Below are 18800 nucleotides of genomic sequence, written 5' to 3' on the forward strand. Positions count from 1 at the left end.
TAGAATGCACAGCGGAAAGGTTAGGAAACCCAGTCAGTGAAACAATGCAATCCTGAAGTTAGACAGGCGTTTCACAGACTGGGCATGTCTTCACATACACCTGGATGCCTACATATTCCAACACAAGCAATCTTAAGAAAATGCTACATACATCATTATTAATGTATAGAGAAAGAGGAATAAACACTAACCTGTGTGGATAAGTCCACATACAATGCATTTTTGGTCACTATTTTTGGTTCTGAAAGTTCAAGTGGGGTTGGTCCAGGTCAATAAGGACAGGTAGTTTCATGTGCCTGTGACAGGATGCCTTCAGTGATGACGTCAGACCAGAAACACAGACTCAGGAAGTAGCGGGTGAGTGCTGAACCACTACAGCGTTCAGCATATTTTATTAAATAATAAATCAAAAACAAAAGATTTAAACAAACACAAACAAAAAGGCGCGCTGGCCAAACAAATAAGTATCGTGCTGGTGTAAACCAGCATGCTTAGCAGTTATTTTATGTTTCGTTTTCTTTCTCCTCACTCACTCCTAATACACCCTCCACTCTAGCGTGGACAGCTGGAGGCTTTTATATTCTGGCCGAGGGGTTAACTAGCCATTAATTTATTATTACCCCTTGGCCACAGTCTGCACGAGTTTAGTAAAGATGCGTGACTGTCAGCTAGTTAAATAATCAGTAGCTGATCAGCCACGCACCCTCACAAAGTTTTTAAAATACAAAACAATAACAAATAACAAATCGGCTTTCGCTGCAATATAAAACATAAATCATAATATAAATAAATAACAAACAAAGGGGCGGGACACTCCGCCACAATGCCAGACTGGTAATACCTTTTCATGCTTTGATATCTCTCTACTCCCTTTCATCTCCTCTGTTCTCAACACCTCTCCCTGGCCTCTTTCCCTCTGCCTTCAAACAAGCCTCTATCACCCCCCTCCTCAAACAACCTACCCTCGATCCCACCTCCCTCCAGAGCTACCATCCTGTCTCCCTCCTACCCTTCCTCTCTAAAACCCTCGAGCAGGCTGTACACCACCAGCTCTCTGCTTTCCTGTCCAACCACTCTGCTCGACCCTCTCCAATCTGGCTTCCGCTCAGATCACTGCACTGAAACCGCCCTCCTGTCTGTCACTAACTCACTAAACTCTGCCCGAGCTGCCTCTCTCTCCTCTGTCCTAATTCTCCTCGACCTCTCTGCTGCCTTTGACACTGTCGATCACTCTATTCCACTATCCTCTCTCGCTGACCTGGGAATCTCTGGCACTGCTCTAGCCTGTTTCTCCTCCTACCTCTCTGACCACACCTACCAGGTAACCTGACGTGGAGCAACCTCCACACCTCGCCCTCTCTCAACAGGAGTCCCCCAAGGGTCAGTCTTGAGTCCTCTCCTGTTCTCTCTCTACACCCGCTCCCTGGGCCCCCTCATCGCATCCTATGGTTTCTCATACCACTTCTATGCTGATTATGCTCAGATTTTCCTCTCCTTCCCCACCTCTGACTCCACCATCCCCTCCTGTATCTCTACCTGTCTGTCTGCTATCTCCTCGTGGATGCACTTGCATCACCTCAAACTCAACCTCTCAAAATCTAACCTCCTTTTCTTCCCCTCTTTATCTTCCCCCTCTTCTGATCACTCTATCTCCATTCCTCTGGAATCTACCACGCTCTCTCCCTCCTCCTCAGCCAGGAACTTCAGAGTAACCCTGGACCCCTGCCTCTCCTACTCCCAGCACATCTCCACTCTAGCACATACCTGCCGATTCTTCCTGAGCAACATACGAAGAATCCGACCCTTCCTCACCAACTGCTCCATGCAACTCCTCGGCCAGGCCCTGGTACTCTCCCGCCTAGACTACTGCAACTCCCTCCTGGCCAGCCTCCCTGTGTCCGCCACCCGTCTGCTCCAGCTCATCCAGAACTCCGCTGCTCACCTGGTGTTCTCTCTGCCTCGCTTCTCCCACGCAACTCCACTGCTCCGCTCACTCCACTGGCTCCCGATCACCACTCACATCCAGTTCAAGACACTACTCGCCTACAGATGCCTTGACCAGACTGCACCCAGCTACCTCCAGACCCTCATCTCTCCCTACACCCCCACTCGACCTTTCCGCTCCGCCTGCACTAGAAGACTGGCTCCACCTCCTCTACGCTCCCCTGCCTCCAGAGCCTGCTTCTAAGTTGTAGTTACAATATGATTATTTTAGTTGTACAGTAGTTTGGTCTCGTCACTTATCTTGCCACCACAAGCCTCGATACGATTGCACACTTATTATGCACACTTTGGTGTAGTTTATTCCTTATTGTGTGTGTGTGCGTGTCAGCATTTCATTCGTCTGCTCGTGTGTTTATGCTGTTAAATATCACACTAATGTAAGCAAACAACATGCTGTTTTTATACAATCCTTGATTCTGGTTTGATAAATCTACACTTGCTGGTTATCGTGTTCCATACCGGCTTTCCATACCGTATAGAAACCCCGCTGTTGTGAAACCTGATCGGCTGCTGACACACATACAGGTATGTTTGCTTTATTTTCAACACAATTCTCTTTCATTTCAGAGACACACACCTGAAAAACACTGTTTTTACCCAGATACTCCTAACGCTCGTTTCCTATTGGCTGAACCACATTTGTATAGCCAATCACAAACTTCCAGACAGAGTTTCTGATAAGCAGTTTGATTAGTTGCTGGTTGGCAAAAGGTAGAATATTTCTATTAAACATATTCAATATTAAATATACATATCACAAACAAATCCATTGTTTATAACCGAGTATGGTATTTAAATATATTGCTTTGTGAAGACTATCGGAGATGATCCGGATGACTGTACTCGGGATTCTCTGCTGGGTTCATGCAGCTGCTGCAGGTCAGTTTTTACACTAGAAATATTTACTGTCTTCAATAAATATACATTACAAATACTACAAGGCTTCCTCGCAGGATGTGCCTGCTTTAAGTAAAATCAAATAGTTTGAAACTGGCAGTCGCCACTCTGAAACTAAATCGTATTTTGTGTGAATGTTAACAAGGCGTCCCTTCTGACGAGTCTGTTGCGGCTGTTATTTGAGTTACTGTGTGTGCGTGTAGACCAAATAACAAAACAACAACGATGCCAAACGGACTAAACAGCTAAATGCAAAAGTATTGAAAGAAAATCAAGTGTTAATTGAGGTCCTGAACTCGCGTGAAACTGGAATAAGCAGTGAACCGGGCGAAGCTGCAAAACAAGCGAAAGGGAAGCTGCGTCCATGGACCAGTTAGATAGTATTTTGATGGAGACCGAGCTTACTACCCGGTCCCATCATTAGAGAAATCAGCACCAGGATTCAAGACGCGGTGTAGCTGACAGCCGAGTGCAAATATCTATCTGGAAGCTGCTTTAAATGAAATGCTTCTGTGAGCACGTCCGTTTATTCTGTTAAGCACGGTAGTTTCGTTTGCTGCGCATGTATTGAAATCAGTTTCGTTTTTGTATTGCTTGTTGCTGCTTGTCGGTACATTGATTTAATTCAAGTGTAAGAGGCTTATCCATGGAGTCATATGTATTATAGTAACGCGCTTTAATATACCAGCATACTGAACACAACGGTGTGTTTTTAGGGGGGCTGGCGGCGGGCCTGGTACTTTGTTGCAGCTGATAAAAGTGAATTTGCTGTAACAGGGTTAGTGAAACGGACCTGAGGCCGTTCTGAATTACTGTCCAGCTGCTGCTAACAAGGCACATCTGGAGTAGAAATGTCTGACAAACTGACGTATGTTCTGCTTCAGTGCCACTAAAACAGTGGATGCTGCATTCCTTCATACTGAAGTTAACAATGATAGAAACCCACACGCCTAGCATTGCTTATACTTGTATTGCACCCATTTACACCAATTACTGCACAACCAAGAAGCAACCAATTACCCTGTCAGCAATAACACAAGTACTGCAAATACTGAAGAGGAACATTTACTCACTAAAAATATTATTCTACAACAAAACCTTCAGGAAGTATTGTAAGGTCCCTCAGGTCTCTGAAAACACTAAGCAGAGTACATAATAATAATAATACAAAAATAAATATAGTGTCGAAAAAAAGAGATGCGTGTTTATGGTTTCTGTAGTACTTTATAATGTCCTCCAGAGTGTTATGAAAAAGGACACCCATTTCAAGATGCTGCAAAATCGATTTTGAGTGATTTTTTTTTTTTTTGGTGCACCTGACTTACTCCAGGGCCTTTTTTGAGTGTGACTGAACCGCCTGTATCTAGATAAAGTAAAGAAAGGCAGCTTGCCAGGGTCACTGTAATTCTTCTTATTTATACAGAGTGGGTTTTTTGGGGGGGTCAAATTGTTATTTCAATTGTATAGGCTTTACAAGTTTCAAAAAGCACACAATTAGGATGGATTTATGTGTTGCCAATGTTACATGCCTTGCAAAAAAAAAAAAAGTCTACACAGGAAAATATCGAGTTGATAAGGGGCTGAGCATGAGAAAGGTGGTAAGAGATCGATGGTGTGGAAAGCAAGGGATATATGGCCATTGTTATATATACTGTTTTCTAATACAAACATTTTGATTAACTCAGTGTAGTACAGTTTATTTACATTTGACACGTACCTCTGCACTAAAAAAAGCTGGATTGTAAACTTGAACACCTTCTCATTTGCATAATGTACTCCACTGATACATTTTCACTCTGGGAGTATCAACTCATCTGTAAATCCTCTCTCTGGAGTAGTGACTCATCTGTAAATCCTCTCTCTGGAGTAGTGACTCGTCTGTAAATCCTCTCCTTGGAGTAGTGGCTCATTTGTAAATCCTATGGGAGTAGTGACTCATCTGTAAATCCTCTCTCTGGAGTAGTGACTAATCTGTAATCCTCTCTCTGGAGTAGTGACTCATCTGTAAATCCTCTCTCTGGAGTAGTGACACATCTGTAAACCCTCTCTCCGGTGTAGTGACTCATCTGTAAATCCTCTCTGGAGTAGTGACTCATCTGTAAATCCTGTCTCTGGAGTAGTGACTCATCTGTAAATCCTCTCTGGTGTATTGACTCATCTGTAAATCCTCTCTGGAGTAGTGACTCATCTGTAAATCCTGTCTCTGGAGTAGTGACTCATCTGTAAATCCTCTCTGGAGTAGTGACTCATCTGTAAATCCTGTCTCTGGAGTAGTGACTCATCTGTAAATCCTCTCTCTGGAGTAGTGACTCATCTGTAAATCCTCTCTGGTGTATTGACTCATCTGTAAATCCTCTCTGGAGTAGTGACTCATCTGTAAATCCTCTCTGGAGTAGTGACTCATCTGTAAATCCTGTCTCTGGAGTAGTGACTCATCTGTAAATCCTCTCTGGTGTATTGACTCATCTGTAAATCCTCTCTGGAGTAGTGACTCATCTGTAAATCCTCTCTGGAGTAGTGACTCATCTGTAAATCCTGTCTATGGAGTAGTGACTCATCTGTAAATCCTGTCTCTGGAGTAGTGACTCATCTGTAAATCCTCTCTCTGGGAGTAGTGACTCATCTGTAAATCCTCTCTGGAGTAGTGACTCATCTGTAAATCCTGTCTCTGGAGTAGTGACTCATCTGTAAATCCTCTCTGGTGTAGTGACTCATCTGTAAACCCTCTCTCTGGAGTAGTGACTCATCTGTAAACCCTCTCTGGAGTAGTGACTCATCTGTAAATCCTGTCTCTGGAGTAGTGACTCATCTGTAAATCCTGTCTCTGGAGTAGTGACTCATCTGTAAATCCTGTCTCTGGAGTAGTGACTCATCTGTAAATCCTCTCTCTGGGAGTAGTGACTCATCTGTAAATCCTGTCTCTGGAGTAGTGACTCATCTGTAAATCCTCTCTGGAGTAGTGACTCATCTGTAAATCCTGTCTCTGGAGTAGTGACTCATCTGTAAATCCTCTCTCTGGTGTAGTGACTCATCTGTAAATCCTCTCTGGAGTAGTGACTCATCTGTAAATCCTCTCTGGAGTAGTGACTCATCTGTAAATCCTGTCTCTGGAGTAGTGACTCATCTGTAAATCCTGTCTCTGGAGTAGTGACTCATCTGTAAATCCTCTCTGGTGTAGTGACTCACCTGTAAATCCTCTTTCTGGAGTAGTGACTCATCTGTAAATCCTCTCTCTGGAGTAGTGACTCATCTGTAAATCCTCTCTCTGGAGTCATGACTCATCTGTAAATCCTCTCTCTGGGAGTAGTGACTCATCTGTAAATCCTCTCTCATGCACCCAGTTTTACTCGGAATAACTACTTTTGGAGTAGCGTTATTCTAGAAGAAACTAGAATTGTAATAAATTGTACGGACAGATAGACACCCCTGTGAATCTCAAGAATCTGATATTCTCAGTGCAGCAGTGTGTCGCGTATCCGACTGCGCTGGAACCAGAGTCAGGACGGATGTGTAAACAGTCACATAAACGAATCCTGTTTTAAATACCATTATACACAGCTGGGACAATTCCTATATTGACACAATTATTTTGAGATTCAGGTTTTATTAGGGAGCTCCCCTAAATCCCTTGTTTAGTACCACAGACAAAGCAGAGCAACATACAATAGAAACATATTATGAAAACCCTACCTTTCTTTCAACATTCGAAACCAAAATTAAGTAAAGCAAATTAGCATGCCTGTATTTCTGACAGGATAATGGTTTTCTGTGCCCAAAAATTACACAAAAGCACTATAGTATACTGTAATACTATAGTATATTGTAGTAGTACTATAGTATACTATAGTACTTTTTTGTAGTTTTTTGGCAGTGACATTACAGATATCTGCACATTTCTGCAGTGATTAATGGTTTTCTGAGGTCATCACTGCATTCTGTACCCTTGACTGAATTCTGCATTGCTTTGTGACATCACAGAATCGTGGAATCCTGGAGAGACTGGTACATGTCAGCAGATCACTGGCACTGTGTGTTTTACTCTGGGATTATTGAAATGTGTCACTAATCATATTTATATTCCTCTTCCAGGAACTCATTCACTGCAGTTTTTTGGAATGGCGACCTCCGAAGGGACTGGGCTTCCACAGTCTGTGTATGTGGGGATGGTGGATGATGTGCAATACACGTACTATAACAGCACCATGAAAGAACCTGTCCTCCTAAAAGACTGGATGAATAAGACTAAGGGTCGTGAGTTCTGGGAAAAACGTAGCTGGTATATTCTCCAAAATGAACAAACCTTAAAATGGAGTTTGATAAATACAGTCCAGCACTTCAATCATACTGGAGGTGAGTACAGACACACACAGCCCCTTCTATCACTGTTACACAAGGACTATAGGACTGAGTACAGACACACACAGCCCCTTCTATCACTGTTACACAGGGTCTATAGGACTGAGTACAGACACACACAGCCCCTTCTATCACTGTTACACAGCGTCTATAGGACTGAGTACAGACACACACAGCCCCTTCTATCACTGTTACACAGGGAGTATAGGACTGAGTACAGACACACACAGCCCCTTCTATCACTGTTACACAGGGTCTATAGGACTCAGTACAGACACACACAGGCCCTTCTATCACTGTTACACAGGGACTATAGGACTGAGTACAGACACACTCAGCCCCTTCTATCACTGTTACACAGGGTCTATAGGACTCAGTACAGACACACACAGGCCCTTCTATCACTGTTACACAGGGTCTATCGGACTGAGTACAGACACACTCAGCCCCTTCTATCACTGTTACACAGGGAGTATAGGACTGAGTACAGACACACACAGCCCCTTCTATCACTGTTACACAGGGACTATAGGACTGAGTACAGACACACACAGCCCCTTCTATCACTGTTACACAAGGACTATAGGACTGAGTACAGAAACACACAGCCCCTTCTATCACTGCTGGAGACAAAGGGACTATAGGACTGAGTACAGACACACACAGCCCCTTCTATCACTGTTACACAGGGACTATAGGACTGAGTACAGACACACACAGCCCCTTCTATCACTGCTGGAGACAAAGGGACTATAGGACTGAGTACAGACACACACAGTCCCTTCTATCACTGTTACACAGGGAGTATAGGACTGAGTACAGACACACACAGCCCCTTCTATCACTGCTGGAGACAAAGGGACTATAGGACTGAGTACAGACACACACAGCCCCTTCTATCACTGTTACACAGGGACTATAGGACTGAGTACAGACACACACAGCCCCTTCTATCACTGTTACACAGGGTCTATAGGACTGAGTACAGACACACACAGCCCCTTCTATCACTGTTACACAGGGTCTATAGGACTGAGTACAGACACACACAGCCCCTTCTATCACTGTTACACAGGGACTATAGGACTGAGTACAGACACACACAGCCCCTTCTATCACTGTTACACAGGGACTATAGGACTGAGTACAGACACACACAGCCCCTTCTATCACTGTTACACAGGGATTATAGGACTGAGTACAGACACACACAGCCCCTTCTATCTCTGTTAGAGACACAGGGACTATAGGACTGAGTACAGACACACACAGCCCCTTCTATCACTGTTACACAGGGACTATAGGACTGAGTACAGACACACACAGTCCCTTCTATCACTGTTAGAGACACAGGGACTATAGGACTGAGTACAGACACACACAGCCTCTTCTATCAGCACTGTAAAGCCGGCTCTTAATCTCCTGCAGCTGCTTTGTCCGCACCTGAGCAACTAGCTGCGTAACACAAGTGTGTTTGTGTTTATTGTATTTTTCTGGCAACCATGCTAACCCTGCTGGTGCTGTCGGTTCTTTCCTTCCGTCTGTCATTATCTTTAGTAAACAATGTCTTCACTAATTACTGATGAAGAACTGGCTGTTCTAGTTGAGGCTTTGATTTTGTCACTAAGGTCCTGTAAATCAGTAATCTTTACAGCATATACAACCTCAGTGCTCCCTCGCTGTAAGACTGTCTGTTAACACGCCTCAGATATAACACTCCTACAGCATGTCCCCCAATTCCCTATACTAGTGACTCATGCAATATTTCTACAGTAAACACAGTACCAGTGTTACTCAAACTATAAACAACTTCTCTTCTGAAACAGTATCTGAACTGAAGAAAAGCTGCGCTGGCACTTTTATAACACAGATATCTTACTAACAAACAAACAGTAAGTCCAGTCTGTAGTTCACAATCAATATTTTTTTTATTTTTTAGCAACATTTTTTTAGCGATTCAGCGACCACAATGTGTTCTACAAGTACAAAGAATTACCTGACAGCATGCTAAAATCACCCAAAATGTTTATAAACAAAACCTTTACTGTAGTGAAATATCTGTGTGACAAACTTCAGGCATGACCAATCACAATGTACTCCACTAAAGCCCCTAACCAATAGAGTTGAGTTTTGGGTGCAGTGCAGCATTTCAGTATCTGTGGTTGTTGGAAAACATGGATCGAGAATTGATTAGCAGTTTGCTATGCATGTGGACTGGCAGAGCTATACTGGTGTTCTTTTCTGAAAAGAAACTAATATTGCAGATAGCAGACTGTTTGGTTCAAATTGCATGTACTGCTAACAATTGATAAGAGACCTTGTTTCTACAAGCTTCTTGTCCAACATTGACTGCAAGCTAACAAGATTAACAGTGCTATGGACCAGGAGGGGCTAGGCTCTAAGACTTTTAGGAATACAAAGCATAAAGGGGCTAAAAGGCTCACAGGGACTCCCGTTGGACCTAAAGGTTCACAGGGAGAGTAAGAGATAATACTACTGGACTTGAAGGGTCTAAGGCAGAACGGAGAGAAGATGACAAAAACCAGATGTATGGACCTTTTTGGGGCACCAGGGGTTTGAGGAATGCACTGAGTTCAGAGGTCGTCACACTGGACTACACACACACACACACACACACACACACTAAATGAAATATATGTTAACAGGATAATGAGTTGTACCTTTTCTATTGGTTAAGTGTCAGAGAAAGAGGAGGAGAGAGACACCTATGCAGAAGGGTATTTAATGTCATGCAACAATTGTAAGAACGAGTATTCTGTGTCCTGTACCTGGGACCAGACTCCCTGCATATTTCAATAAACATAACAACTGACTGAAGAAAAGGACTCTGTGCAGTTTCTTGAATCTACTTACTCACCATCCTCTTTTTAAAGTTACATCAGTGGTTGCAGTGTTTACTCGAGATTACCGTAGACCATGGCATCAAAGCACAAATCAGAGGGGTTTCAAATCATTTTGCAAGACCCAGAACGCTTAATGATCCATAAGAAATACGGTAGAAGACATTTTTATAGAGGATGTTGATGGGATGAATGCCAGAAGAAGAATATACCCCTTAATTACAAACTTCTTCACACTGTTATGAAGATTCTGAAGTAGATGAGCCTGTGAACGTTACAGTTTTGCTTGTTTAGTTTTCTATAGATGTTAGTTATGTGAAACAAGCCCTGGTTATACAGTGCTGCCTATAGAAAGACTACACACCCTTGAACTTTTTTCACATTTAGTTGTGTCAGTGCCTCAGAGTTTCATGCATTAAACCTATGTTGCCTATGGGGAATGACCATATTTGGTCATAAATATGAACACTTTGTGTTTAAGTGCTTGTAGTTTTGGAACCTTAAATCAGAAATGAAAACTCAATACACCTAAAAGGTATGAAGTCGATCTTTCCAGTGATGTAATTGTTGTGGGATGATTTTTTATTTTTATATGAGCTACACCTCCCAAAAGATTATTGAAATATGAAAAATAATATTTAAAAACAATTGCCAATTTCAACCTCTTTCCAAGTGTTATATAAAAAACTTACAGCACAATTTTCCAAGGATTTCAAATCAGAATTGAAATATCTTGAACAGTTGCTAGATAAGCTTTTACAATGCATAGTATTTTACAAAAAAATCAACAAATGTAAAATAATAACATTTTTTTAAATTGCCAAATTCAACCTCTTTCCAAGTTTCATATAAAAAAAAACTTAAAGTATATTGTACCTTCAATTTGTCAAGGATTTCAAATCTGAAATCAGAATTTTAATATCTTGTACAGTTGCAGAGCTAGATAAGGTTTTGCAATACATAGTATTTTACAAAAATCAACCTCCGAATGGCAAAGGTAGACCAGGGTTAAGACTTGCCAAAAAGTGAGACTGGAAACATTATTGTCCTGTTTGAGATACAATTATATTTCTTTATAAAAAATAAAGAAACACACAAGTTATCAAATAAAATGCTGATTTTTTTTTTTTTTAAAGTATATTACAAATAAAACTTTGAAATTAAGAATTTTATTTGAGAGGGAGACAAAAATAAAACCCTTCCATATTGTGCTGTATTCATTTATCTTCCAAACTACCCTGCAGTTGAAGTGCTGGGCTGGGGCTCCTCCAGATCACTCTCCTCCTCCGCATCCTCCTGCAGCAGCTCTTCATCAAGGAGGTCCTCCTCCATGGTGTTCATGCCCTCGATCTCCTCCTCAGTCGGGGCTCTCCTCCTCTTCAGTGACTGAACCACATGCTAGAGCTGATTGTCTCCATCCATTTTCTTACACACACCCACATAAAACATTAAAATAAATACCAATTATTATTATTATTAACATTATTATTATTAATAATAATATTTTTTTATAATATTTATTTTCATACACAAAGTAAACTAATAATAATGACTTTACACACACGCACAGTAAAGGTAAACTAATAATAAAATACATGGCTAAATAATAATAGTGACTACAGCTAAATAATGTCTCTGTTCTTTACACACAGTAAACGAATAATAAAATACATGGCTAAATAACTACAGCTAAATGTCTTTGTTCTTTACATAGGCTACATACACAAAGTAAAAATAAAAACTAAACCAATAATAAAAAAAAACAACGAGAATTATTCCTCATTCTTTTACACATCGAATAAAAAATATTAAGTTAAAAAAATAATAATAAATGCATCGCTAAATAATAATAACGACTACAGATAAATAATGAATCGACTGGAAAAAGTAAAAAAAATTAAAATAAAAAAACAGCTAACACAGACGTACACAAACACCTAACTTTTGGCATCACATGCGATAGACCTATTAGTTTTTCCGCCTCTCCTGAGGAGAAACCAGTTCAAAAAATGAAAAAACAAGTCTAAAATAAAAACGTACAGATGTGCTCAAATTTGTTGGTACCCCTCCACAAAAAACGAAGAATGCACAATTTTCTCTGAAATAACTTGAAACTGACAAAAGTAATTGGCATCCACCATTGTTTATTCCATATTTAATAGAAATCAGACTTTGCTTTTGATTTTTTATTCAACATAACATTGTAAATAAGAAAACAAATGAAAATGGCATGGACAAAAATGATGGGACCGCTAACCTAATATTTTGTTGCACAACCTTTAGAGGCAATCACTGCAATCAAACGTTTTCTGTAGCTCTCAATGAGACTTCTGCACCTGTTAACAGGTAGTTTGGCCCACTCTTCCTGGGCAAACTGCTCCAGCTGTCTCAGGTTTGATGGGTGCCTTCTCCAGACTGCAAGTTTCAGCTCTTTCCATAGATGTTCGATAGGATTCAGATCAGGACTCATAGAAGGCCACTTCAGAATAGTCCAATGTTTTGTTCTTATCCATTCTTGGGTGCTTTTAGCTGTGTGTTTTGGGTCATTATCCTGTTGGAGGACCCATGACCTGCGACTGAGACAGAGCTTTCTGACACTGGGTAGTATGTTTCGCTCCAGAATGCCTTGATAGTCTTGAGATTTCATTGTGCCCTGCACAGATTCAAGGCACCCTGTGCCAGGCGCAGCAAAGCAGCCCCAAAACATAACCGAGCCTCCTCCATGTTTCACTGTAGGTATGGTGTTCTTTTCTTTGAAAGCTTCATTTTTTCATCTGTGAACATAGAGCTGATGTGACTTGCCAAAAAGCTCCAGTTTTGACTCATCTGTCCAAAGGACATTCTCCCAGTCTGGCTTTTTTATGTTTTTCTTTCAAAAGTGGAGTCCTCCTGGGTCTTCTTCCATGGAGCCCACTTTCGCTCAAAAAGCGACGGATGGTGCGATCAGAAACTGACGTACCTTCACCTTGGAGTTCAGCTTGTATCTCTTTGGCAGTTATCCTTGGTTCTTTTTCTACCATTCGCACTATCCTTCTGTTCACTCTGGGGTCGATTTTCCTCTTGCGGCCGCGCCCAGGGAGGTTGGCTACAGTTCCATGGACCTTAAACTTCTTAATAATATTTGCAACTGTTGTCACAGGAACATCAAGCTGCTTGGAGATGGTCTTGTAGCCTTTACCTTTACCATGCTTGTCTATTATTTTCTTTCTGATCTCCTCAGACAACTCTCTCCTTTGCTTTCTCTGGTCCATGTTCAGTGTGGTGCACACAATGATACCAAACAGCACAGTGACTACTTTTCTCCATTTAAATAGGCTGAATGACTGATTACAAGATTGGAGACATGTGTGGTACTAATTAAAGAAACGAATTAGTTTGAAATATCACTATAATCCAATTATTTATTACCTTTTCTAAGGGGTACCAACAAATGTGTCCAGGCCATTTTAGAATATCTTTGTAGAATAAGCAATAATTCATCTCTTTTCACAGCTTCTTTGCTTTATTCTATGACATACCAAAGGCATGCAAGTATACATGATAAAATAGCTTTTAATTTCATCACTTTTCAGGAGGAATGAAGCATTATTTCAATGAGCTGTAAGGGTACCAACAAATTTGAGCACATCTGTATGTGAAACTAACTAAGAAAAATGTTTAAAAAAAAAAACAACCGTGTGATGTTGATACAGTAGTTACTCTTGTCTGCAGCAGTCATAAAAGTTAGCCCTGCCCAGCAAGCAAGCAAGCGCGCACACACGACATAGCGAAACAAATAAAAAAGAAAAACTGCAGATGTACTCTGCACAAAAAAAACAAATATAAAGTTGAAAAGAAAATAACAATATGGCTAATTAGCCCAAGTACTTACCGTTTAGATGATATATAGATTAGCACTCTTGGGATTGTAAAACCGGAGATACAGAGCTTCGAATCTGCTGTGCACTCAGTCACAATAGCGCCGGCAGAGACTCGTCCTTGTAATCAAAGTATTATATGTCCCGCCCACCCTAGCCCTAAACCAATCGTATCATGACAAGCCCCGTAGTCATGGCTATGACCCACACTTAAAAAAAACAAAATTGCTGGTTGGACGGCTGAGATATGACGTCTTTTGTCATCCCACTTATCTACACACCATACTCCACACTGTTAAGGGGAAAAAAGTTATATATTAAAAATACAAAACTGAAAGATCATAATTGGATGAGTCTCCACCTCCCTGAGTTAATACTTGGGGAAGCACCTTCGGCACCAATTACAGCTGTGAGTCTGTTGGGATAGGTCTCTTCCAACTTTGCACACCTAGATTTGGCAATATTTGACCATTCTTTACAAAACTGTTCAAGCTCTGTCAGGTTCCTTGTGGAGCGTTGATGGACAGCAATCTTCAAGTCATGCCACAGATTTTTTATTTAGGTCGGGGCTCAGACTCTGACTCAAGGACATTTACCTTTTTGTTCCTTAGCCACTCCAGTGTAGCTTTGGCTGTGTGCTTTGGGTCATTGCCATGCTGAAAGGTGAACTTCCGTCCCAGTTTCAGCTTTCTTGCAGAGGCGTGCAGGTTTTCCTCAAGGACTTCTCTGTACTTTGCTCCATTCATTTTCCCTTCTATCCTGACAAGTGCCCCAGTCCCAGCCGATGAGAAACATCCCCATAACATGATGCTGCCACCACCATGCTTCACAGTAGGGATGGTGTTCTTTGGGTGATGCGCTGTGTTGGGTTTGCGTCAAACATAACGCTTTGCATTTAGGCCAGAAAGTTCCATTTTAGTTTCGTCAGACCACAAAACTTTTTGCCACATGGCTACAGAGTGTTTTTTTACACACTTCAAACTGGATTCAAGGTGGGCTTTCTTGAGTAATGGCTTCCTTCTTGCCACCCTACCATACAGGCCAGATTTGTGGAGTGCTTGGGATATTGTTGTCACATGCACACTTTGACCAGTCTTGGCCATAGAAGCCTGTAGCTCTTGCAAAAGTTGCCATTGGCCTCTTGGTAGCCTCTCTGATCAGTCTCCGTCTTGCTTGGTTATCCAGTTTGGAGGGTTGGCCTGATCTAGGCAGGGTCTTGGTGGTGCCATACACCTCCCACTTCTTAATAATCGTCTTGACCATGCTCCAAGGGATAGTCAAGGCTTTTGATATTTTTTTATACCCATCCCCTGATCTGTGCCTTTCAACAACTTTGTCCCGGAGTTCTTTTGAAAGCGCCTTGGTGCTCATGGTTGAGTCTTTGCTTTGAAATGCACTACCCAGCAGAGGGAACCTACAGGAACTGCTGAATTTATCCTGAAATCATGTAAGAAGGTTCAGGTTTTTTGGGCTTTTTTTTTTGTAAATTACAGCGCATCTTAACCTAGACTGTACTGTATAACGGGCAGATACTTTATTTGGGCTTTATTGGCTATTTTGATTGGATCGCCAATAACACTTCCACCAATCAGAGGGTTGCATACAGTGCTGGTAGCGATCCCGCCCTCTGTCAGACTGGTATACAGAACAGATTAAAGAGAAATAATGTGTGAGATATCACAGTGGATATGAGAGTGGCAGTGATGAAGCCAATCTGCTTGAAAACATTAAAAACAAACCAGACATTTCAATGGATCATCAATGGATTTAAAAAATCTGGAATTGATGATGCGATCAGAAACTGCTACTTTAGTAGGACTGTTCTTTTTTATGTTAAGCATTGTTGTGTTCTTTTTTAGAACGATCTTATTAACAGCTAAAATTGTTTGTCAGAGTTGTTGAAAGTATCTAACAAAATGGTTGATTGTTATTTAAGATACGACTATTAATGCAGGCATCGTGCAGGTATCGCAAAGTCCAGAAACAAAATACAATGCTAAAACGTGGTGCACCCTGTAAAACGGAGCTTGCTAGTCTGTTAACCAGTTTGAAGTGATTTGGAAGCAAATAAAAGCATTTTCATTTGGGCTTTATTGTTAAAGATTTCACACATGGCAATACTGCCCTACAATTACTGCATGGTAGTACTGTGATCATTACACAGTGTTATGTTGTGAATCACCGTTTTAAAACTGAAACAGCAAATGCTTATCATAAAAGTTTACTCGTTCTTAACCCTTTGCGGTCCTATGTCGGACCTGGTCCGACATCGCAATTTTCTCTATCTGGTCCAATGTCGGACCCTGTCCGACATCATCAAAAAGACACAAAAAAACGGTCTCGTTTTTTTTTATTCGTTTTTTCTCCGGAAAAAGCCGAGAAAACCATTCAATGGCCGAGAGAAGCCAGGAAATAAAGGGCGTATCTCATTAATACCGATAGAACCGACATCACATAGATAACACAAGTGTGGAGCAGTGGTTAGGGCTCTGGACTTTGGACCGGAGGGTCGTGGGTTCAATCCCTGGTGGAGGGACGCTGCTGCTGTACCCTTGAGCAACATACTTTACCTAGATTGCTCCAGTAAAAACCCAACTGTATAAATGGGTAATTGTATGTAAAAATAATGTGATATCTTGTAACAATTGTAAGTCGCCCTGGATAAGGGCGTCTGCTAAGAAATAAATAATAATAATAAACAAACAAGATAGCTGCTTCTGCATCCAGCACTCAAAGAACATCACAGACATTTGCAGAGCTTTTTTTAAGATTTTTTTAAGAAGTTAGTAGTAAAGGTGGTACAGAGTCTGTCACTTGTCTAAGCCCTGCCCCTTTCACATATGTTGATTGATTTATAACCCTAACCCTGCCCCTATTGGCTGATTTATGACCTTAAGCCCTGCCCTTTCCACACCTCTGAGTGATTTATGACCCTTAAGCTCCACCCCTTTCCCCACACTTTGATTGTTTTATGGTCCTAAAGCCTCGCCCCTTTTTCCTATGCTTTTGAGTGATTTATGACCCGTCTTTTTTTTCTGACATTAACCGGACATTCATCAAAAATAACCTTCCCCTAAAAATGCAATCTGTTATACCCCTAGTTTATAGACTATCACAAAGAAAAGAGAGAGACAAAAAAAGGAAAGAAAACAAGTTGGATTGTAGTGCATTTTTTTGACTATGTTTGAGATTCTGTGTAATAACTGGGGTTATTAAGAAACAGAGAGTCTCTAAACATTTTTGGCTATGTTCAAGACCTTCTGTAACAATAACCAGGGTTATTAACAAACAGAGAGTCCATAAACATATGAAAAAGTTTCACATTCAGTATATTACACTGAAAACTAACTCGTAATAGTAGGTGTCGAATGTGCTGGGCCCTACATTTCTGTTGGATTTCCAGGCCGTAGTAGGTAACTGTGTCATTCCATAATACACATGGTTATATCTAATGGTTGATTTTAATATTACAACGTCATCTAAAATACACTTTAAAGGTATTTTAGACGTTGATAAATGTTACCACTACATTATTTGGCTTAATACGAATATTTTAAGACCATACAAGCCGTGTTTAGGACTAAGAATAATCTTTTTCTGTTAAACTGTATAAATGCGGAAGGATTAGGCATTCCGCATACTGCCATCTGCTGGTTGCTTTTTAATATTGCAGCGGCCACAAACTGAATATAGTGTAAAAGTCTTTCAAAGTATTTTAGACGTTGATAAATGTTACCATTGATGTAAGTGCAGAGAGGTGCTGTATTAACACAGCAGAATACAGGAACCCCAGTTTCATGCAACAGCTGTGATGGTGAACAAACGTGTGTGAGTACTGTTGTATAAAAAAAGTAGCTTAAAATGAACAGTTGCATTTAAGAAACGTAGAACAAGAACAGCAACAAAATACAAATACACTTAAGGTTTGTGTATTGCACACGTGCCATTAACAAAATGCCCTGGAAACTTAAAATAAAGAAAATAATTAATGAAGGGCTGTAATGCAGCAACAAGCGCAAGAATTAAACAAACAAGGAAGTGGAAAGGTTACCGTACCAAGCTAAGAAGTTATCTTTATCTCCAATAAACCAATTTTGTCTTTCGCCACTCAAATTTTAGAGTGCCTAAATAAAGTTTTGAGTCAACACAAATGGATTTTTTTTTGTTTTGCGTCCCAGATATAATAGATTTAAATGTAACGGGGCAGGTCTCCGCTTTACAACAGCAGTTTAAGATTGCACGTAGTTACTGGTACACCTGGTGGTTCCTGCTGGAAATACTGGTACTTGAGATGAAACGGTTGAAACCACTGGATTACATTACATATACATTAACTCACATAAGCTAAAACCCTGCCAATCACTTCTCAAAAAGGTAAAAACATGCACCTGTCAAACTATTTTGTATCAAATCAAGACCATCCAGATTGTTGCATATTTGAAGTAGGAGATGAGTAAATTACACTTATTGCAATAATATATTCTATAAGGAGTCTGTTAATACATGTCTTTAATAATCAATAATATATTCTATGAGGAGTCTGTTAATACATGTCTTTAATAATCAATAATATATTCTATAAGGAGTCTGTTAATACATGTCTTTAATAATCAATAATATATTCTATAAGGAGTCTGTTAATACATGTCTTTAATAATCAATAATATATTCTATGAGGAGTCTGTTAATACATGTCTTTAATAATCAATAATATATTCTATAAGGAGTCTGTTAATACATGTCTTTAATAATCAATAATATATTCTATAAGGAGTCTGTTAATACATGTCTTTAATAATCAATAATATATTCTATAAGGAGTCTG

General features: G+C 40.5%; 1 protein-coding gene across 2 annotated transcripts in view; it reads left to right on the top strand.

Annotated features, from left to right (window-relative positions):
• Positions 1 to 2660: 2660 nt before the first annotated feature.
• The window catches only part of LOC117397446 (major histocompatibility complex class I-related gene protein-like), a 33410-nt gene continuing 17270 nt past the window's right edge, over positions 2661 to 18800 (top strand). For both annotated transcript variants that reach the window (XM_059009621.1, XM_059009622.1), the window contains exons 1-2: positions 2661 to 2883; positions 6991 to 7251. In XM_059009621.1, the coding sequence (XP_058865604.1) occupies positions 2829 to 2883; positions 6991 to 7251 (316 nt within the window). In that variant the 5' untranslated portion in view covers positions 2661 to 2828. The remainder of the gene's footprint in view (positions 2884 to 6990; positions 7252 to 18800) is intronic.

This window comes from Acipenser ruthenus, chromosome 39, assembly GCF_902713425.1.
Source record: "Acipenser ruthenus chromosome 39, fAciRut3.2 maternal haplotype, whole genome shotgun sequence".
In the NCBI taxonomy this organism is placed as follows: domain Eukaryota; kingdom Metazoa; phylum Chordata; class Actinopteri; order Acipenseriformes; family Acipenseridae; genus Acipenser; species Acipenser ruthenus.